General features: G+C 42.5%; 2 protein-coding genes across 2 annotated transcripts in view; both read left to right on the top strand.

The window, feature by feature from the left end:
- LOC117965866 (butyrophilin subfamily 1 member A1-like) overlaps positions 1-24,110 on the top strand; it is a 486,786-nt gene that overhangs the window by 18,831 nt on the left and 443,845 nt on the right. The gene's annotated exons all lie outside the window — the stretch shown is intronic.
- On the top strand, positions 434-23,953 carry LOC117963029 (E3 ubiquitin-protein ligase TRIM39-like). The gene is made up of 10 exons (XM_059015721.1): positions 434-469; positions 2,000-2,104; positions 4,050-4,256; positions 4,716-4,850; positions 5,221-5,245; positions 7,381-7,407; positions 7,498-7,524; positions 15,131-15,718; positions 22,913-23,415; positions 23,948-23,953. The coding sequence occupies exons 1-10, from the start codon at positions 434-436 to the stop codon at positions 23,951-23,953; spliced, it is 1,659 nt and encodes a 552-aa protein (XP_058871704.1).

Genomic DNA, 24,110 nt, shown 5'->3' on the forward strand with positions numbered 1-24,110 from the left:
ATGCTGCAGCCTTCTGTAATCACCTATGCTTTTATACAGGGGTTTTCACTAACCCGCCTGTGTTAACCCTTTCCTAGCTTGACTGAATTGACAACTTGTATTAGCCATGCCACACTACAGTAGTTTTAGCAAGTCACTTCACCTCCTTGTGCTCCGTCTTTCGGGTGAGACGTAGTTGTAAGTGACTCTGCAGCTGATGCATAGTTCACACACCCTAGTCTCTGTAAGTCGCCTTGGATAAAGGCGTCTGCTAAATAAACAAATAATAATAATAATTTTAGTAATCTGCATGTGAGCATCTACAGTAGAATAGTGAAGATCTGAACCCATCCTGAAGGTTTGTAATTATTCACTCATTCCACAGGGGTCTGATAGAAAGTCCAGACATCAAGAGGTTGGTGAATGGAGCCTGGAAGAGTGTCGACACTCCATCATGGAGCTGGCAAAGGAGATGAACAGAGTCTTGAAGGTACAGAGAGAGGGAGCGGAGGGGAGAGAGGGAAGCAGGGATGGGGGAGTGAGCAGTATTGGTTATTACAGAGAGGTGGAGAGGGGGGAGAAAAGGCGAGTCCTGAGGTTACAGGAGATGAGAGAGGCAGAGGGGGAAGAAAGGGGCTAAAGTGGGGTGTCAGCATGTCATTGTGTCAGATAAAGCAAAGAGCTTAGGAGTCTTGAAGGTACGGAGAGGGGGGTGTGTGGGGGGTGGGGGGATTGGTAATTAATGTAGCCAACAAAGACGTTCATGTATAGAATACAGAACAGAGTAGAAACAGCATTGACAGCAACAATTAGGTGTAGTCCAAGTTTAATTGAATTCTCTTTTTAAATGTAATTAAGCAATAAAGACCACTGGCGTGTGATTTGAGGATTGTGAAAAGGATTGTGTGAAGAGACCGCAGGCTATTCATCATTTAAACCCCAGCAACACAAAAAACACACACACAGAGCACGTCTTTGTGCCTCTACTAAGAGAGTCTAGCAGTTCGATTCAAACCCACAGAGGCACCGATTCTAATAAACAAATGTAGTGTCCATCTGCATTCTATATGCCTAATATTCCTGACTACAGTACTACCAGTTTAACCTCGAGAGTCAGTGAGTATCTGTGTCTCAAATGAGTTACTGCTGTTTGAAATGCCAAAGAGTTCTATCTTAGCTTGAATTGTGGGTTGCTGTTCCGTGCCATCTCTCCTGTAGGTGAAACCAGAAAACACATGAGATTATTATGCCGAGCCAACAAAGGAGTTAAACAGTGTCTTGAAGGTAGAGAGAGGGAGGGGTGAGGGGAGTGTGTGTGTGTGTGTGTGTGTGTGTGTGTGTGTGTGTGTGTGTGTGTGTGTGTGTGTGTGTGTGTGTGTGTGTGTGTGTGTGTGTGTGTGTGTTTGAAGGGGTGAGGGGAGTGTGTGTGTGTTTGAAGGGGTGAGGGGAGTGTGTGTGTGTTTGAAGGGGTGAGGGGAGTGTGTGTGTGTTTGAAGGGGTAAGGGGAATGTGTGTGTGTTTGAAGGGGTGAGGGGAGTGTGTGTGTTTGAAGGGGTGAGGGGAGTGTGTGTGTGTGTGTGTGTTTGAAGGGGTGAGGGGAGTGTGTGTTTGAAGGGGTGAGGGGAGTGTGTGTTTGAAGGGGTGAGGGGTGTGTGTGTGTTTGAAGGGGTGAGGGGAGTGTGTTTGAAGGGGTGAGGGGAGTGTGTTTGAAGGGGTGAGGGGAGTGTGTTTGAAGGGGTGAGGGGAGTGTGTGTGTGTGTTTTGAAGGGGTGAGGGGAGTGTGTGTGTGTTTGAAGGGGTGAGGGGAGTGTGTGTGTTTGGGGTTGACTCCTTCATTTACCTAACGAAGGAGTTAAACGGTGTCTTGAAGATACAGAGAGGCAGCTTTGACAGCAACAGTTAGGTGAAGTTTAGGAGTTTCTTTGTTTCATTCCTGTTCAATTTCAATTAAAATCACTGGTTTCTGCAGTGCTTGTGGTTAAAGTCATTGTTTTAAAGATTTCTTATTGATTGATTTCAGATCTCTGCCATACCTACCGCTGTGTCCAGTGAGGATACGTGCAGCCTGGAAGAGTGTCGCTGCTTCATCATGAAATGGTCTGGCGATTTGGACAAGCTGGTCCAGGTAAAGAGAGATGCACAGAATGAAGATCGAAGTGGAGACAGAGTGCAGTGAGAGCTGAGAATCAGGTTCACAGGCAGGGTGCAGTGAGAGCTGAGAATCAGGTTCACAGGCAGGGTGCAGTGAGAGCTGAGAATCAGGTTCACAGGCAGGGTGCAGTGAGAGCTGAGAATCAGGTTCACAGGCAGGGTGCAGTGAGAGCTGAGAATCAGGTTCACAGGCAGGGTGCAGTGAGAGCTGAGAATCAGGTTCACAGGCAGGGTGCAGTGAGAGCTGAGAATCAGGTTCACAGGCAGGGTGCAGTGAGAGCTGAGAATCAGGTTCACAGGCAGGGTGCAGTGAGAGCTGAGAATCAGGTTCACAGGCAGGGTGCAGTGAGAGCTGAGAATCAGGTTCACAGGCAGGGTGCAGTGAGAGCTGAGAATCAGGTTCACAGGCAGGGTGCAGTGAGAGCTGAGAATCAGGTTCACAGGCAGGGTGCAGTGAGAGCTGAGAATCAGGTTCACAGGCAGGGTGCAGTGAGAGCTGAGAATCAGGTTCACACAGGGTGCAGTGAGAGCTGAGAATCAGGTTCACAGGCAGGGTGCAGTGAGCTGAGAATCAGGTTCACAGGCAGGGTGCAGTGAGAGCTGAGAATCAGGTTCACAGGCAGTGAGAGCTGAGAATCAGGTTCACAGGCAGGGTGCAGTGAGAGCTGAGAATCAGGTTCACAGGCAGTGAGAGCTGAGAATCAGGTTCACAGGCAGGGTGCAGTGAGAGCTGAGAATCAGGTTCACAGGCAGTGAGAGCTGAGAATCAGGTTTACAGACAGGGTGCAGTGAGAGCTGAGAATCAGGTTTACAGACAGGGTGCAGTGAGAGCTGAGAATCAGGTTTACAGACAGGGTGCAGTGAGAGCTGAGAATCAGGTTCACAGGCAGTGAGAGCTGAGAATCAGGTTCACAGGCAGGGTGCAGTGAGAGCTGAGAATCAGGTTTACAGACAGGGTGCAGTGAGAGCTGAGAATCAGGTTTACAGACAGGGTGCAGTGAGAGCTGAGAATCAGGTTTACAGACAGGGTGCAGTGAGAGCTGAGAATCAGGTTCACAGGCAGTGAGAGCTGAGAATCAGGTTCACAGGCAGTGAGAGCTGAGAATCAGCTCTCGCTGCAATCAGGTCTTTTAAATGTATTATTACTTGTACTGTAATACTTGAAATGTATTTGCTTACGATTGTAAGTTGTCCTGGATAAGGGCGTCTGCTAAGAAATAAATAATAATAATAATCAGGTTCACAAACAGGGTGCAGTGAGAGCTGAGAATCAGGTTCACAGACAATCAGGTTGTCAGGGAGATGTAATTCTTTTATATAGTACAGAAGTAATACGCTTAAAAAAAATTCACACTTTGCACAGTAATTTAGCAGTTTCCCATATTATTACATAGTGCTGCATAAAGGGATTTAATTATTCAGATGAAGCTCATCACTGGTGAGGCTCATTGGTTTTGATTGGGCTGATTGACCATTCCAAGTGAAACAACTGAAGAAGATGCTTTGAAGAAAGAGTCACACTTTGCACAGTAATTGTGTGGATTTCATGTTCTAAGAAAGCAGCACAACCCCAAGCAGCTGTTTCTTCACTCGTTTCACTCTGATGGTAAATCAGCTCAATCAACACCAATGACCCTCACCTGATTGTAAGCAGCTTGATCTGAATAATACTTCTACCATGTGTTGTGTTTGCTGTAATTTCCCATGCTTGCATGTGCCTTCACCATCTCATACAAAAGTAAACCTTTATAAGGGACGTGACGAGGATGCAGACTGATGACCAAATGAATCAGTCAGTCAGCTACGTATTGCAAGTGTTATCCCCTCTATTCTGCTGGCTGATTTCACAGAGAAGGGGAGCTGCTGCCCTGAGAACACTAATATCTAGTCTGGGTTTGTTCTCTTCATAAACACCAAAGCAAAGCCAGAGTGCTGGACAGGTTGAGACAAGAAAAGGAGCAGAGCTGAGAAACACAGAGGATCTTCCAGAACCAGAGGGGGAGGGACTGAGTGAGGGGGTGGGGCAGAACCAGGGGGAGGAGCTGAACCAAGAGGAGGAGCAAAGACTGAAGGACGGTCATGACATCATCATGCAGTGGGCAAGAGAGCTGAAAACAGTGCCGGAGGTAAGATTTTAACACATTTTAACAGCTGGGTCTAAACACACTGTCCATGAGTGCATCTCAAAAGAGGTTCCTGTATCTCATTCCTCCACACCCACACTGCTAGTGATCTGTTCTAAACAGGATATAGTTTTATATTTCATTCATGAGTTAATCACTGCTATAATGTAAGCACATGCTGTCATTTGCTAATACAATGTAGATAGATTCATTTAGTAAATCTAGCCTCTGATATCAGGTAGTTTTTCACAGTGAGGCTCCATTTAGATTGGTATGCAGTGTTCAAGGAGATAGCAGAGTGCTCTACTGTTTTGAATTCACAGCCATGGCAGGGATGTATGATACTGACATGCTTGTGTGATTCATTTCAAAACATTGCCCAAATCCTTCTCTAGAGTTCCTGACACACTGTGGTCTGGAGTGAACACCCCTTATCCTCTAATCTATATTGTCTTTAACCAGAACTCTGTCTCAGCGGGGGAGGCTGTGGAACAGGGTCTTGCAGAGCTGGTGAAGGAGTGGAAACGAGGCAAGCTGAGGAACATCTTACCCATCATGGAGTTCATCATGTGGGCCCTGATCAAGGAGGAGGCAAAGGTGAGAGCAGCAAGATAAACCCACAGCAGAACTCAGCTATATACTTGAACATGTGCTTTGTGTCACAGTGGAGCACACAGGGATAGGGAGATGCTCATTTATATTCATTAGCAGAAAAGCAATCATTTTATTAAACTGCACTTAATAATACTTTGCCCTGTGTTAATATCTGTGCTATTTGACAAATACGTCAACTACTACAAGTCTCTGTCAAATGGCACATATATATTAACACAGGGTAAAGTATAATGAATTGATAAAGAAGACACTCAGACAGGCACATATATTAACACAGGGCAACGTATAATGATTTGACAGCTGGTACACATTCAGTTGTTTCTCTCTTGACTGAATTGTCGTTGTTTTTTAGGGAATGCTGAAATCTCAGAATATTGGTGAGTATGGCAAACCTGCAACATGTTATAATTCATCTCTGACTGTCCAAGCACAAGATTGTCTTGATGACAGAGAACTCAGAATCCTCACATTCCTGTTTGTGGAACAAGAAAGACAATAACATTCATATAAGTTATAACAATACCTGTAAGATGTATTGGACCTTGCTGTGCTGTTTCACTTGAAATAACTTTCAGTACTTTTTTGGCAGTTTTACTATCCAAAAGCTTGGTGGTGTTTTCATTTTTGGCTTCAGTCTCTGTATTACTATCAGTGTATCTATAATTATTACTGTCCTGAAGCTTGGTGTTATTGTTTCATTTTTGGCTGCAGTCTCTGAATTAGCACCTTCATTCTTTCCAGTCAGGTAGCACCATGATAAACTTCAATAGATGCACCTATTATTCTCAATGAAGAGTTTCCCTGAGCTCACTTTTCCACACGTAGCTGCTCAGGCTGCTAGGAAACGGTCTGTCTGGTTCAAGTGCAGCCGTGTCACCTGGGATCAATGAACTCAATGGCCCGTCGGTTTAGACATGTTTTTTTGTATTTCATACACTATTAAATCGTTTTTTATTTCTGTAAATGCTACTGCAAGGGTAATTGTAAACAGAACATGAATTACCAAGACCAGTCAGAACCAGTGTGCAGTTATCATCTCGTGCACTTTTCTTAACCAGAAGCCTGGTCTCTCTGAACTATCATTCAGGCACTGTGTGCAGTTGTTTTATTCATTCATTCAGGTTTTTATGTTACTGTATTAATCGAAAAAAAGACTTACAAACACAGCTGAATTATTAAAATAACAACTAACTCTGAAAAGCGTCTCAAATAAATAAAACAGCATTTCACTTTTCTTTTCTTAAGAAATGTGTGTTGTTGTTATTAGTTTTAATAACTGTCACTTTTGACTGTAGACTAGACATTATTTCTATTTTTATTTTGTCTGTATTTATCCTTTTATTCTTGACTGTGGTCAGGACCACGTGTCTTGAAGGCATCTCTTGATAAATTAGCAATGTTTATAATAGACATAATTCTCAGTATTGATATCCTCACTAGTCATTTTAGAACAGCGCTAGCCTGAGTGTCGTTCTCCTCCAATGACAAGGAGGCAGTATTTGAGTGACAGGTCACTTCTTCTTGATTCCTGTTGTCTTTTGAACACAAGTCGATGTTATTTCAAGTTGCACTTTGACGGGTGGAATTGTATTTCTGGGATGGAAATTGAAAATCCATGAAGGATTCACTCAGGGAACCCAACAAGGAGGCGGGTCTCTCCGAAATGGGAAAACGAGAGAATCACAAAACACAGCATGGGAACTTTCACAAGCAAAACACAGCATGGGAACTTTCACAAGCAAAACACAGCATGGGAACTCTTACAAGCAAAACACAGCATGGGAACTTTCACAAGCAAAACACAGCATGGGAACTTTTACAAGCAAAACACAGCATGGGAACTTTTACAAGCAAAACACAGCATGGGAACTTTTACAAGCAAAACACAGCATGGGAACTTTTACAAGCAAAACACAGCATGGGAACTTTCACAAGCAAAACACAGCGTGGGAACTTTTACAAGCAAAACACAGCATGGGAACTTTTACAAGCAAAACACAGCATGGGAACTTTCACAAGCAAAACACAGCGTGGGAACTTTCACAAGCAAAACACAGCGTGGGAACTTTCACAAGCAAAACACAGCGTGGGAACTTTCACAAGCAAAACACAGCGTGGGAACTTTCACAAGCAAAACACAGCGTGGGAACTTTCACAAGCAAAACACAGCGTGGGAACTTTCACAAGCAAAACACAGCGTGGGAACTTTTACAAGCAAAACACAGCATGGGAACTTTTACAAGCAAAACACAGCATGGGAACTTTTACAAGCAAAACACAGCATGGGAACTTTCACAAGCAAAAAAAAACACAGCATGGAAACTTTCACAAACAAAACACAGCATGGGAACTTTTACAGGGAAGGTAGCATTGTTAATAATTGAAAACGAATGCATGAACAACACTATGAAGTTTAGACTGTGATACTGGATCTTTAAAGAGATTCATCTACACTTCCAGCTGGAATATTGATTCAGTTCTTTGCCAACTCTGTCTTTATCTCTTCACACAGGTGCTGGGAGATGCATCCCTGATTTAGGTATTTATCAGTGTTGCAGTTTTGTTGATTTTCAGGTGTTGCATTATACTGTTAAGAATATTTCATCTATTTTTCTTTCATTTTTTCTAGTCTGGCAGTGGATTCACAAGGCATCAGGTACTCTTTAAGTTTACTATGTGTTTCTGAAGTCTGATATTTCTGATTGATTTTTGGTATAACAGTTTTCTCAAGTACAGAGGGACAGCCCACTGACAACTGATTTAATTTGGTTGTTGACAGTGGGCATCTCCTCTCTGCTCTACAGTTTATTCAAAGCCATGTTCTCCCCTCTCTCTCTTTTCTTCCCATCTTACTGTCCTCCCTCTCCCTCTCTTACACCCTTCCCCTTTTCACTACCGCCTCCTCCTCCTCTTCATCTCTCCTTTTCTCCCTCATCTCTTCCCCTTCCTTCTGTTTTACTGTCCTCCCTCTCCCTATCTTCCCCTGCCTCTCCTCTCCCCCTCTCTATTCACCTGCTCTCTTCTCCTCTCCCCCACTCCCTTCTCCTCTCCCCCACTCCCTTCTCCTCTCCCCCACTCCCTTCCTCTCCCCTCTCTTCCCCTGCCTCTCCTCTCCCCCTCTCTCTTGACCTCTCCCCTCTCTTCCCCTGCCTCTCCTCTCCCCTCTCTTCCCCTGCCTCTCCTCTCCCCTCTCTCTTCACCTCTCCCCTCTCTTCCCCTGCCTCTCCTCTCCCCCTCTCTCTTGACCTCTCCCCTCTTCCCCTGCCTCTCCTCTCCCCCACTCTCTTGACCTCTCCCCTCTCTTCCCCTGCCTCTCCTCTCCCCTCTCTTCCCCTGCCTCTCCTCTCCCCTCTCTTCCCCTGCCTCTCCTCTCCCCCTCTCTCTTGACCTCTCCCCTCTCTTCCCCTGCCTCTCCTCTCCCCCTCTCTCTTCACCTCTCTCCTCTCTTCCCCTGTCTCTCCTCTCCCCCTCTTTCTTCGCCTGCCTCTCCTCTCCCCTCTTCACCTATCCCCTCTCTTCCCCTGTGTCTCCTCTCCCCCTCTCTTCACCTCTCCCCGCTCTTCCCCTGCCCCTCCTCTCCCCCTCTCTCTTCACCTCTCCCCGCTCTTCCCCTGTGTCTCCTCTCCCCCTCTCTCTTCACCTCTCCCCTCTCTTCCCCTGCCTCTCCTCTCCCCCTCTCTCTGCACCTCTCCTCTCTTCCCCTGCCTCTCCTCTCTCCTCTCTTCCCCTGCCTCTCCTCTCCCCCTCTCTCTGCACCTCTCCTCTCTCTTCCCCTGCCTCTCCTCTCCACCTCTCTTCCCCTGCCTCTCCTCTCCCCTCTCTTCCCCTGTCTCTCCTCTCCCCTCTCTTCCCCTTCTCTATTTCACTGTCTTCCCTATCTTCCCCTGCCTCGCCTATCCCTCTCTCTATTCACCTCCTCTCTTCTCTCTTCTCCTCTCCACCTCTCTCTTCACCTCTCCCCCTCTCTCCCCCTTTCTCTTCACCTCTCCCCTCTCTTCCCCTGCCTCTCCTCTCCCCCTCTCTCTTCACCTCCTCTCTCAAAGATGTTCATGTAGTTCATTGGAAGTGGTTTGAGGTTCAAGCCCCAAGCCTTTTGTTTGTACTCCGGCTGTTTCTCTAAACACATCAGCATTGTCATTTAAGAATAGGGGTTAGTCTGTGGCTTGGCTGAATAATGGTTCAGATTCAATTGAAATCTATTCTGGAAATCCCTCTTTCTCTCCTCCCTCTCTCTCTCTTTCCCTTCTATCCTCTCTCCTTTCCTCACATGGGTGCTCGTCCCAGGTGGCAGGTATATATTAGATATAGAACCGCTATCCAATTGTGATGAAACTTGGTACGGGCATTCTGTAGAACAAATTACTAAGAGTATCATAACCTGGAGCCTGTGTCTCTCCCCTCCCTCTGTCCCCAATCTCTCCCTCATCTCCTAACCCCATCTCTTTAACCTCCCCTCTCCCAGCCCCTCCCCCTCTCTTTCTCCCTTTCCCTTCCTCTACTAACCCCCTCTTTCTCGCTCCCTCTCTCCCAGGTGTCAGGTATATACTATGTGTTACACTTTTACATACATCTAGGTAACCACTTATCTGATTGGTGTTTCAGAATTTTGATCTGGTATCCCCTCTTTTTCTCCCTATCCCTTTTTCCCTAACTTTCTTACAGTATTCCCCCTTTACCTCTCTCTCTCTCTCTCTCTCTCTCTCTCTCTCTCTCTCTCTCTCTACTCTGGGATCTGTCATTGATCTCTGGGTAACTCAGCTTATTATCTCTGATCATAGCTAAATCCCAGTCCCCATATTTCACTTTAGGCTGGAGGGTTCCAATTCACTAAAGTCCCGCCCTGCTAGCGCTGTCATTGGCTGCTTCAAGATTTAATAAAACAAAATGAAGAGCGATAGGTGGAATCACTCCAGTTCATAACATCAATCATTTCTTTAATGGACACTTGAAGCATCCAATGATAGCAGGGATCTCGGTTTATCTGTCCACTCAGAGAAGAGGGGTGTAGTTCCGGGGAGTGGCATTGTGAAAGCTCACTGACGCTTCACTTCCCAGACTGAGCGCGGATGAGAGGAGGAGTCGATGCTTGAGAGCCGTTACATTTAAACATGAGTTTAAAAAATACATTTACTTCAGCATTTTACTTAAAATAACATGTTGTTCCCTCAGTTATATCCTTCTATAAATACTGTTGTGTCGTCAAGCTAACGTGTTTAACAGCACTGATACAGTGAAGAAGTGTTTTGTTTCTTGCTTCTGAATCCCCAGGGCTGGAATGTGGTGGTAGGATATTGAAATAAACAGAGACTGTGAGATGATTTGTTAAATTGTAATAACCAGCAATCCGGACTCCTAGTTAAACATTCAGAAACTCTAGTTGTTGTCTCTGACACTGCCATTAACCCTTTAAGGACGTGATGGTGTAACACGATCATACTGAAGTGTCATTCTGGGCCCGTGATCGGGTAAACACGATTAAAACACACTTCGTTTCTTTGACTTGCTGGGACACCATACTTTGCAGTACAGCTTCTTAACGCATGTCATTGGATAGGGGAGGGGTTGAACTTCACTGTCTGATTGGTTGTTTATTTGTGTGATGTCACTGAGACGCGCATTTCATTTGTAAAGGACGGAGACATGACACAGGAACTTGTTTACAGCAAAGAAAATAACTGGGAAACACTATAAATTTAATATATTCGACTTATAGTTATATTAGAACATTTATTCTGTCTTGTGTGTTTTAATATAATGTGCCTATAGAAAGACTACACCCCCTTGAACTTTTTTCACATTTTGTTGGGTCAGTGCCTCAGAGTTTCATGCATTTAAATGAGGATTTTTTTCCCACTTATCTACACACCATAGTTCACACTGTTGAGGGGAAAAAAGTTTTTATTGAGAAAAAAATTATATTAAATACAAAACTGAAAGATCATAATTGGATAAGTCTCCACCCCCCTGAGTTAATACTTGGTGGAAGCACCTTTGGCAGCAATTACAGCTGTGAGTCTGTTCTCTACCAACATTGCACACCTAGATTTGGCAATATTTGACCATTCTTCTTTACAAAACTGTTCAAGCTCTGTCACGTTCCTTGAGGAGCGTTGATGGACAGCAATCTTCAAGTCATGCCACAAATTTTCGATTGGATTTAGGTCGGGGCTCTGACTGGGCCACGCAAGGACATTTACCTTTTTGTTCCTTAGCCACTCCAGGTGTAGATTTGGCTGTGTGCTTTGGGTCGTTGTCATGCTGAAAGGTGAACTTCCGTCCCAGTTTCAGCTTTCTTACAGGTTTTCCTCAAGGACTTCTCTGTACTTTGCTCCATTCATTTTTCCTTCTATCCTGACAAGTGCCCCAGTCCCTGCCTATGAGAAACATCCCCATAACATGATGTTGCCACCACCATGCTTCACAGTAGGGATGGTGTTCTTTGGGTGATGCACTGTGTTGGGTTTGCGCCAAACATAACACTTTGCATTTAGGCCAAAAAGTTCCATTTTAGTTTCGTCAGACCACAAAACTTTTTGCGACATGGCTACAGAATCTCCTGAGTTTTTTTTGCATACTTCAAACAGGATTCAAGGTGGGCTTTCTTGAGTAATGGCTTCCTTCTTGCCACTCTACCAAACAGGCCAGATTTGTGGAGCGCTTGGGATATTGTTGTCACATGCACACTTTGACCAGTCTTGGCCATAAAAGCCTGTAGCTCTTGCAAAGTTGCCATTGGCCTCTTGGTAGCCTCTCTGATCAGTCTCCTTCTTGCTCAGTCATCCAGTTTGGAGGGACGGCCTGATCTAGGCAGGGTCTTGGTGGTGCCATACACCTTCCACTTCTTAATAATCGTCTTGACCGTGCTCCAAGGGATATTCAAGGCCTTTGATCTTTTTTTTATACTCATCCCCTGATCTGTGCCTTTCAACAACTTTGTCCCGGAGTTCTTTTGAAAGCGCCTTGGTGCTCATGGTTGAGTCTTTGCTTTGAAATGCACTACCCAGCAGAGGGAACCTACAGAAACTGCTGAATTTATCCTGAAATCACTACAATTTAACACAGGTGGAGGCCACTTAACTTGGTGTGTGATTTTGAAGGCGATTGGTTACACCTGAGCTAATTTAGGATTGCTACTACAAGGGGGTGGACACTTATCCAACCAAGCTATTTCAGTTTTTATTTTTAATTAATTTTCTACAAATTTCTAGAATATTTTTTTCACTTGGAAGTTCTGGGGTAGGATGTGTAGATAAATGAAGAAAAAAAAAATTTATGCATTTTAATTCCAGGCTATAAGGCAACAAAAGGTGAACATTTTGAAAGGGGGTGTAGACTTTCTATAGGCACTGTATATGTTTTTACAACATTTCAAAAAATCAAACGAGTGGATATAAGGGTTCATGTTTCAGGAACTACATTTATTTATTATTTTGTCTTTATTGCTGATAATAGTGGAGTGAAGAACTATTATTTTATTTATACATATTTATTTTGAGTAAATAATCGAGAGTAGTGTCCATTATTGCTTCTAAAGACCCTGAGAATAAACGTGTATTCTGTCTTTGCAATGACTCAGGTGAAACAGTGTCTTGTAATTTGCCCAAAAAACATCAATATTTTTCAACAAAACTTTCAGTAAGTATTGGAAGGTCCCTCGGGTCATAGAATAAGACAGTTTTATGCATGTATCTCTAAGCAGAATACATCATAATAGAAAAATACTTAACGTTAAAAAAAGAAAAGAAACGAAATATCGTTTTGAAAAAAGTGAAAAGCTTGTCTGGTTTCTGAAGTGCTTTATAATGCTCCCCAGAGTGCTCAGAAGAAAAGAACAGTTCCAAGATGCTACTGTAAAAAATAGATGTTTAGTGAATTTTTATAGGAAGAGAGTCAAATACTGCCAAAAAATGGTTAACCACATTATAAATGCTTGGTCCTTAAAGAGTTAAGTAGTGCTGCTTGTGAGCGTGGGTTTCCACATTTTAAAAAACAAATATCGATCTCGCCTATCAGCCTCAGCCTGCCCTGATGCACATTCATGTGTGTAAGATGACACTGAAACCTTGACAGGGGTGCAAATCACTTTGAAAATGATCAAACCCGCCCTAATAGAGCCCCTCACAACTTCACACACGACACGACCATTCTCTCCTGTGTATGTGGAGGAGTGGGGGGTGTCATGTGACTAGTCCTTCCTCTCTCTCCTCCCCTCTCCTCTCCCTCCCTCCATCCCTCCTCTCTCTCTCTCCTCTCCCTCCCTCTCCTTTTTCTCCTCTTCCATCTCTCTCCTCTCCCATCCCCATACCCTCCTCTATCTCTCCCTCCCTCTCTCCTCTCTCCTCTCCCTCCCACCATCATACCCTCCTTTCTATCTCTTCTTTCTCCCTTTCCCTCTCTCTCCCTGTACCTCCTTCACCTTTACTCTCCCTCCCTACCTACCGTCCCTCTCCACTGTCCCCCTCACCTCTCTGTCCTCTCCCTCCCTCCATCATACACTCCTTTCCCTCTCTCCTCCCCTCCCTCTCTGCTCTCCCATCTCTCCCTCTCTCCCTCCCTCTCCTTTATTGGCATGAGACACCAGCAGTATTGCCAAAGCAATTACATTACATATCATATGAACAATAGATTTCCAATAACAATAACAACAAAACTAATAATAATAATAATAGTAATGACTGCTGGTATATAGAATGTAACACAGAGTAGTGTTATTGAAATAACGCCCCTGTGCAGAGTGTTCACTGTGTGTCCCTCAGGCTGTGACAGGCGCACACATACTGGGCAGCCAGTGGGGCTGTGTGTCCCGCTCCCAGGAGGACTGCCAGTTTATCTGGATCAGTCAATTGTGGAAAGTGTGGGAGGGAAACAGTCATCTTTTAAGGAATGTGTCCCTTGTTTGGTTGTATTTCTCACAGTTTGGGAGAAAGTGCATCTCTGTCTCTACCTCTCCTGTCTCACAGTGCCACAGAGCCTGTTCTCTCTTGGTAGCCAGGTCTGCCTGTGTTGGCCTTTTTCAATGGCCAGGCTGTGGTCACTGAGCCTGTACTTGGTCAGGATCTGCCTCTGCTTTGTATCTCTGACAGTGAAGAGATCCCCTCAAGAGTAAAGTCTCTTTTTAGGGCTCGATAGCAATCCAGTTTATTTGGGGTTTTTGTTTCTTTGTCCCAATGTTCCAGATAGGAGTTTTTGATTTGTTAGTTTGGTTGACTCTGATTGGCAGTGCTGTAGCAGAGCTGTCCTGAAGCTGGTTAGTGTTAGTGTGGGTTAGTGTAGTGAGCTTCAGGGCCAGCTGGATGAGGAGACTCTCTTCTGGGCTGAGCTCTTGGGTTAGAAGGGCCTTGTACTGGAGGGAGTCTGGCTCACTTCTGTTTAGATGCATCCAGAATTGTAGTGCTCTTTTTTGCATGCTGGTGAGCAGTGGGTAGCAGCCTAATTCAGCCCTGCAGGCATGGTTTGGTGTTTTCTGCTCTACCTGTAATAAGTTTTTGCAGAATCCAGCATGCAGGGTTTCTACTGGATGTTTATCCCATTTTATATAATCTTGTTGACTGACTGGACTCCATACCTCACTTCCATATAGCACAATGGGATGGATAACTCTTGCCAGATTCTGACAGGTAGATTTATTTTATAAAGCCTCCTTTTGATGGCATAAAAAGCTCTGCAGGCTTTTTCTTTTAGTGCATTCACTGCCAGGTTAAAGCTCCCTGACGCACTGATGGTCAGGACTAGGTATGTATATTGTGTGGTGTGTTCTGCCACCTTTTTTTACCTCTGGCCATATAATTGATACAGAAAACACACTATAAACACTCACTTTATTATTATTATTATTATTATTATTATTATTATTATTATTATTATTGGCACGGTGGTTAGCGTTGCTGCCTCACAGCTCCAGGGTCCTGGGTTTGAATCCGGCCTCAGTGGTCTGTCTGTGTGGAGTTTGCATGTTCTCCCCGTGTTCACTGGGTTTCCTCCAGGTACTCTGGTTTCCTCCCACAGTCCAAAGACATGCTGGCTAGGTGGATTGGCCTCTCTAAATTGCCTCTTAGTTGCTCTGCGATGGACTGGCATCCCATCCAGGGTGTAGAGTGTCACCTTGCGCCCCTGTGTCTGTCGGGTTAGGCTCTGGCTCACCGCAACTCTCTATAGGATTAAGCGGTTCTAGATAATGGATGGATTATTATTATTATTATTATTATTATTATTGTTATTATTATTATTATTATTATTATTATTATTGTCTCCTCTCTTCACAGTTGACAGTTTGACTCTGGACCTCGATACAGCACACCCCCGGCTCACCCTGCCTGTGGATGGGAAACAAGTGAGAGGGAAAAGGCAGGATCATAACAATCCCCAGAGATTTGATTACAGGCGCTGTGTTCTGGGCAAGAAGGGCTTCACCTCAGGGAGACACTACTGGGAGCTGGGGGTGGGAGAGAATACATTCTGGAGATTAGGAGTCAGCAGAGAGTCTGCACCGAGGAAGGAGGAGTTCAGTATGACTCCCCAGCAGGGTTACTGGACTGTGGGGTGGGATGGAGATGAAGATAAATATGAGTTCATTGCTCTCACTGACCCCCAGACCCCCCTCCCCCTGAGCCTGAAGCCCCAGAAGCTGGGGGTGTATCTGGATTATGAGGAAGGGCAGCTCTCCTTTTACAATGTGGAGACCAGATCTCACATCTACACTTTCACTGACATGGAGTTCAAGCCCAATGAGAAACTCTATCCATTCTTCTGGACTTTGGACGAGAAAACAGACCTTGCACTGGTGTCCCCGGGGAAGATGAATGACAGTTCTTTCTTTCTTCTAGTCTGGAAATTGATTCTTGCTGCATCAGGTACTGGTTCACTTTACTACTTGTTTGCTAGAGGCTGATATGCTTGATGATTTATTATTCATTTCTATAACTCCTATCTGGTTTGAAGTGTTACAGAACACCCTTTAGTGTTTTCAAACACACAGCTAGCCATTGCTTTTCATAATAATAACATGGGTCTTGCAGGTTTTATTATTTTATAGTATTGATCAGTTCATGTCATAATAAAAAGTCTGCAGTTGTTCCAATAATAAGGCTGTAAACGGGCAAACAATTTATGTTTCAGTAACTTCACATTTGTATATTTTACTTGCATTATTTTAAGACCCATTTTAATCCGTTTTGTATTTTAAGTGTTTCTGACAGATTCACACAGTCAAACATAATAAGCATATATGAATATATAATATGAAGAAAAACTGTTCTTACCTTTATACTTGTCTTGTGCCTTTTTTCAGAGAATACATTTAACTTTTTTACATTAAACTGCAGTCCTCAAACTGTAAATCCATGTCAGAAAACTTCAGTCTAAAAAAACTTTAGTCCAAAATCAAAGCGTTTCTTTCATTTGTTATGTATTTACAAAAAATAAAATGAAAACGTAAGGGGAAGAAACTTAGATAGCGTACTTCAATCCACTTTTTAGATTCTTCTGCAAGAAAACTAGTTTGTCAACATTTTCTGGGTCCAGTGAACTTCTCAGCTCTGTCACAATATCCCCAGCCTTTGAAAAAAGTCTCTCGACTGGTACTGAAGTAGCTGGCACGGTGAGGTATTTGCGTCCAATTTTTGCAAGTCGTGGATATTTGTGACCATTCACTGCCGACCACTTCAGTGGGTTACTTTCAACATCCAAATGGGGTTCACATAGGTACTGCTCAAGCTCACGTTCATTTACATTTGATGCCGGTGGAGCTTCGCACTGTCTCCCTAGAAGAAAATAGAGTTGAGCGGGGATCCTCACGGCCTTTCTTTGCAGGTGGGGTTGTTTCACTCTCTGTTTGAGAGGTGGAGGCTTCGTTATCGACGGCTGCAAGTGTGTTTTCAGTGGCTGGGAAGATCACTGTGTGCATTTCATTCTTTATTGCCCCAAACGTTAGCTCCTTCAAATCAGCATCTGTAAACTCCAGCGATTTGTAGCGTGGGTCCAGTACAGCTTAAAGCATCGATACTGACTGTGCATCAGTAATCTCAAACTTTGTTTGGATTTCCTCAGTCACGAGCCGTTTGAACGTTTTGATGGAAGGCAAATCTTCATTTGAAACAACGAGATGGTTGCTGATTAACACATGCATTAGTGTATTTATGAAATATGCAAACACAGTTGAAGTCGTCTTGCCAGACAGAACAGTTGTAGCGCAGTACAGCGTATTTAATGTGCTTGCTAGAGATTCAGCAATTTCCCAGCTCTCGTCTTCAATTTCAAGTGTGCGGGCATCTGTAAGTTTGGTGATTCTCCTATCACTTAAGACAGCACAAACTGCCCACCTTTGTTCCAAGAGACGCTCCAACATGATAAAGTCGGTGTTCCAGCATGTTGAACACATGCTGAACAAGCTGATGTTGAGGAAGATTCATTACTCGTTGCTGTTCTTGAAGCACGTTCCAAGCACAAGTGCTGTGCTTGAAGTGACCCACAAGATGTCGTGCTTCTCCAAGCAGGCAAGAGATGCGGTCAGTTTTAAGACCAGCCTGAACTGCAAGCTGCAGCGAGTGTGCAGTGCAACCATGATCCTGAGCATTGCAGCTCATTTCACCAAGCCTCCGCACGTCTGAAGCATTATCATGAACAGCAGCTACAACTTTGCCGTGAAGATTCCAAGATTCTGTTATGTTTTGAACGAAATTGGCAAGTATTATTATTATTATTAATTATTATTATTATTATTATTATTATTATTATTATTATTATTATTATTATTATTTATTTCTTAGCAGACGCCCTTATCCAGGGCGACTTACAATCGTAAGCAAATACATTGCAAGTGTTACAATACAAGTAATACAATAAGAGCAAGAAATACAATAAGTAGGTCAGATGTATGATGTTCTTCTATTTCTGTCGTACACAAGACTGCAGTTTTAAACTCCCATTCATCAGTGATGTAGTGCGTGAGAAACGAAATGTAAGAATCTTGTGCTCTTCATGACCAGCAGTCTGTCGCCATGTGTATGTGTGTAGCTTTATCTAGGGCTTCTTGCAAATTAGTTTTCACAGTGTCATACAGACTGTGTATTCGATTTAGTACGGATGGACATGATGGTACCTTGTAATCGGGCTCAATGAAAGACAGCAACTTGCGAAATCCATCACCTTCCACTGTGCGAATGGGCAAGCAATCTCGTGCAATCATTTCTGCATTTAGTTCTGATATCCTTTCAGCTTTTACTGGGTCACAAGTCCGCGGGCGCGTAAATTGTGTAATCCGTGCCTGGCTTGCAGTGACTGATACTTCAGTGATGCTCTGTGGATGCCTCAGTCGAAGGTGGTTCAGCATTGTACCAGTGGAGCCTCCCCGATAAACTAAACTGCTTGAACAAACTGTACACCTGACAGTACTTTCACACGTGTTATTACAGTCTTTACTACCGCATTAGAGGAAATAGTTGATTAATGCACATCACTTTGATTGGTTGAGGACCGATCACATGAGAGAACACCACGATAGGATAGGAGAGGAGGTGGATTGGGGGTTGACGCAAATGTAAAAAGGCAAAACTACTCTAAGTTACAGATGAAGAAAAAGACGTAATATAAGGAAACGCATTCTTTATTTGTCAAGTGGGGTTTAAACGTATACTAATTTTTTTTAAAGAAAATATTATTTATCCACGTTTACCGTTTAAACTCTTACAGCCTTATACAATAACAGCAGTGTATAAGTTTAAATTATAACAGAACACGCTTTAGTGTTCATAACAAACACACTCTTACCATTGCTGTCTCCTGTGCTAAATGCATTGCAGAGATATCTTTACAACATTATATCAATTGTTTTGATATTTTTATTCACATAAATTAACTGAGAAATGAAGGCGATGGCAAAACAGTGTGAGGATTGTGTCACACCTCCATGTGTACCTGCCTGACTCTTCACACAGCGTGAGGATTGTGACTCACCTCCATGTGTACCTGCCTGACTCTTCACACAGCGTGAGGATTGTGTCACACCTCCATGTGTACCTGCCTGACTCTTCACACAGTGTGAGGATTGTGTCACACCTCCATGTGTACCTGCCTGACTCTTCACACAGTGTGAGGATTGTGTCACACCTCCATGTGTACCTGCCTGACTCTTCACACAGTGTGAGGATTGTCGTCAAGCTACCGTGTTTAACAGCACTAATACAGTGAAGAAGTGTTTTGTTTTTGCTTTTGAATCCCCAGGGCTGGAATGTGGTGGTAGGATATTGAAATAAACAGAGAATGTGAGATGATTTGTTAAATTGTAATAACCAGCAATCCGGACTCTTGGTTAAACATTCAGAAACTCTTGTTGTTGTCTCTGACACTGCCATTAACCCTTTAAGGATGTGATGGTGTAACACGATCATACTGAAGTGTCATTCTGGACGTGTGATCGGGTAAACACGATTAAAACGCACTTCGTTTCTTTGACTTGCTGGGACACCATACTTTGCAGTACAGCTTGTTAACGCATATCATTGGATAGGGGAGGGGTTGAACTTCACTGCCTGATTGGTTGTTTATTCGTGTGACGTCACTGAGACGGGCGTTTCATTTTTAAAGGACGGAGACACTTGCAGCGGCACGCAGAAACAAAACATCACAGGAACTTGTTTAGAGCTAATGTGAAAACACTGTCAATCCAATGTGTTTGACTGATAGTTATATTAGAACATGTATTCTGTCTCGTGTTTTAATATAAATATCTATATAAACGTATCAAATGTGTATCGGCCGCACACTCCCCATGTCATTTAAGACGGACATGACCCCTGTTATCTTAAAAATTCAGTTCATTTTATTTATATAAAATTATACAAACAACGTGTTTCAGCACGTCCGTGCCTTCATCACTGAACTAAACTAAACTGATACAGACCTCATTGTATTAATTATATAGAAATATGAACTAAACTGATACAGACCTCATTGTATTAATTATATAGAAATATGAACTAAACTGATACAGACCTCATTGTATTAATTATATAGAAATATGAACTAAACTGATACAGACCTCATTGTATTAATTATACAGAAATATGAACTAAACTGATACAGACCTCATTGTATTAATTATATAGAAATATGAACTAAACTGATACAGACCTCATTGTATTAATTATACAGAAATATGAACTAAACTGATACAGACCTCATTGTATTAATTATATAGAAATATGAACTAAACTGATACAGACCTCATTGTATTAATTATATAGAAATATGAACTAAACTGATACAGACCTCATTGTATTAATTATACAGAAATATGAACTAAACTGATACAGACCTCATTGTATTAATTATATAGAAATATGAACTAAACTGATACAGACCTCATGTATTAATTATATAGAAATATAAACTAAACTGATACAGACCTCATGTATTAATTATATAGAAATATGAACTAAACTGATACAGACCTCATTGTATTAATTATATAGAAATATGAACTAAACTGATACAGACCTCATGTATTAATTATATAGAAATAGGAACTAAACTGATACAGACCTCATTGTATTAATTATATAGAAATATGAACTAAACTGATACAGACCTCATGTATTAATTATATAGAAATAGGAACTAAACTGATACAGACCTCATGTATTAATTATATAGACATATGAACTAAACTGATACAGACCTCATGTATTAATTATATAGAAATATGAACTAAACTGATACTGACCTCATTGTATTAATTATATAGAAATATGAACTAAACTGATACTGACCTCATTGTATTAATTATATAGAAATATGAACTAAACTGATACTGACCTCATTGTATTAATTATATAGAAATATGAACTAAACTGATACTGACCTCATTGTATTAATTATATAGACATATGAACTAAACTGATACAGACCTCATTGTATTAATTATATAGACATATGAACTAAACTGATACAGACCTCATTGTATTAATTATATAGAAATATGTTTTTTTTTTTTAGTGGTCGACCGATATTGATATAGGATGTGCTGATATTAACATTAAGAACTTTATTAAACCAAAAGAACTCAAGTCACAAGTATTTTTCTAAAACGGGTAAAAGAACAGCGAGGAGCCCGTCTCACTCACTGTGTTTACATCTATATTTACATTGTGCCCCATTTAAACCTCTGTGCACTCCCAGCTCAGCTAACGTCAGCCTCGTGTGCCTCCCAAAGGAAACACTGAAAAGAGAGGAGAAAGTGTCTTTAGTTATAATGCCCCAGATTGTGAAGTGAAGATCACATGTAGACACTGCAGGAGTCCATATGTTACACTTTGACATGCATCTAGAGAACTGCTGATCTGATTGTGATGAAACTTGGTACAGACATTCTTTCTACACATTAAGAGTATCATAATCTGGAGCCTGTCTGCACCTCTCCTCTCATGAGTGTACCCCTCCCTCTATCCTCCTCTCCTCTCCTCTTCTCCTCAGTGGGGATGCATATCCCAGTGTATACTCGAGGCTGGGCTTCTGATTGTCAGTGTTTTACCCGACTTTTCTACTCTGCTTTAAGAATTCATCTGATCCCTGTGAAGCAGTTTGTGTCTCTCAATCACAACTGAGAAACGTGTTCATAGTAAACTTGATTCATTCTGGGAAACAACTAAATGGGCTTTTCAATCAGCCAAGCCTTCATTTTCATTACAAGCAGGACGTGCAAACGAGATCGCGACATGTTAATAAGAGACTCCTCTTTATTAAAGCTAGAATGAACAATACAGTATTTTATGCTGGACACACTTTATTACAATCGCTGTGCGTGACTGTATTGACATTAATAAAGAGGAGTCGCTTCTGCTTTGCAATGAAAAATTAAGACTTACAATTTAAAAGCCCATTTAGAAAAAAAGAACGTAAATTAAATCAATTGTACAGTTGTGATTGAGAAGCACGAATTGCTTAAATTCTTAAGGGGATGAGAAAATTCAGGGTGAAAAAACAGAAATCCGAAGCCCTAATTATGTTTATGTGCAAATACCCCTCCTCTCCCTCCCTTATACCTCCCTCTCTCTCCTGTCCATCCCTCTCCCCTCTACCTCCCTCTCTCTCCTCTCTCCTCTCCCTCCCTCTCTCCTCTCCACTTCTTTCGTTGCGCAGAATAGTAGTAACTTCTGCGCGGCTCGTGTTTCCCTCTGTATTTTGCGCATTCCTCTCTTCTGTGCGTTACAGTTCAGCGTGAGAGGTAATGGCTGCACGGTTTAGTTACACATTGTTCAGAAATTCGGATTTCAGAGTCATGTTTTTGTGAGCGTTGTGCTGGTTTTACTCAAAGTGATTCCTGCTCTGGTATTTATGAATGGGAATAATAAGAGACATGCACTTCTTTCGTGTTTGACCAAGAAAAATAACCGCATTTCTAAAATGTTCAATTATACAAAGGTACCTAATTTTAAAGGTTTGATAAAAAAAATAAGTCTCTTTAGTTTTTGCAATTTATTTTATTTACTAAAATTAATTTCCCTCAGTGCATATTCTATGTGATTTCCATCTTTCACAATATGTATTCAGATGAATAAAGGACAGTTTAGATTGGGTTTATTTATAGTGTTACAGGTTTAAACATATAAAATGTTTTTAATTTGACATTTTCCCAAGGAGTGCGGAACCCCTGGTGTATCTCACGGCTCACTGCGTTCACTGCGGTTTCCATGACAACAGAACACTGCTACAATTCCAAATTCGAAACACTGCCGCAATTCCAACTGCAATTCCAAACTGCAGCTTGAGTTCAGCCTGTCCATTTAAGAGACTTTACTGTACGAGGCGATCTCGGGTTTAGATATTTATATCTAGAAAATATTATTTTAAGGTTCATTTTAATTGATCTTCATACCCTTCCTCACTCATACCCTCTGTCCTTCATACCCTTCCTTCCTCAATTCTACTACTAATAATATGAATAATACTACTACTACTACTACTACTACTTATAATAATACATTTATTACTACTACTACTACTACTACTACTACTACTACTACTACTAATGTCTCCTCTCTGCTCCACAGTTGATGTGACTCTGGACCCTGATACAGCACAGCCCGAGCTCATCCTGTCTGCGGAGGGGAAACGAGTGAGACTGGGATGGTGGCAGAATCTCCCTGACAATCCAGAGAGATTTGATGAGAGGCGCTGTGTGCTGGGCAGGGAGAGCTTCACCTCGGAGAGACGCTACTGGCAGGTGCAGGTGGGGGGGAATACAGACTGGAGATTAGGAGTCAGCAGAGAGTCTGCCGAGAGGAAAGGGGGGTTCAGCATGACCCCCCAGCAGGGTTACTGGACTGTGGAGTGGAGTAGAGATAGGTTCACTGCTCTCACTGACCCCCAGACCCCCCTCCCCCGGAGCCTGAAGCCCCAGAATCTGGGGGTGTATCTGGATTATGAGGAAGGGCAGCTCTCCTTTTACAATGTGGAGACCAGATCTCACATCTACACTTTCACTGACATGGAGTTCAATCCCAATGAGAAACTCTATCCACTCTTCTGGACTGGGGATGAGAATACAGACCTTGTGCTCTCTCTGCGCTCTTCTGGGCTGATGAGAAGAAATCCTCTCTCTTCCACCCTCTTACCCTGAGCCCCTCCTCTTTATTTCTCTACACCCCCTTTCCTACTCTCCCTTCCTGTCTCCTTCTCTCCTCCCTGCACTCTCTCCTCTCTCCCTGTCTCCTTCCTCTCCCTCTCTCCTCCATGCCCTCTACTCTCCCTCTCTCCTCCATGTCTCCTCTAATTTTGTACTGTGATATTTTGTAACAACTGTAAGTCTCCCTGGATAAGGGTGTCTGCTAATAAATAAATAATGATAAAAGACTTTCTAGACAATAGATGAATGCATTATTTTCCATGTAATCAATATTTACACTGAAGCTGAGATGCTCCCTGAATATTATTCATTGCTAAACTTAGTGAACTGATTTCTGCTATTTTGATATGAATCTTCTGTTCTGTTTTTGTAGCGCATCTATTTTCTATCTTTCTTGATAAAATGTATAAAAGATATAACGGTGTTGTGTGATTTACTGCTCAATTGTTTACCTCGGCAGTCTTGAACTCGTCAAAAGAAAGACATTCATGACAGCAGAGTGCTGATTAAATTAGACCATTACACATATGAATGAATTGTATCCTTAAACTGGACATTTTAATTGATTCTTCACACGTAACTCTCAACAATAACAAGCCTGTTGGGTCCATGAGCAGATTCTT

The sequence above is a fragment of the Acipenser ruthenus genome, chromosome 51 (assembly GCF_902713425.1).
Source record: "Acipenser ruthenus chromosome 51, fAciRut3.2 maternal haplotype, whole genome shotgun sequence".
In the NCBI taxonomy this organism is placed as follows: Eukaryota; Metazoa; Chordata; class Actinopteri; order Acipenseriformes; family Acipenseridae; genus Acipenser; species Acipenser ruthenus.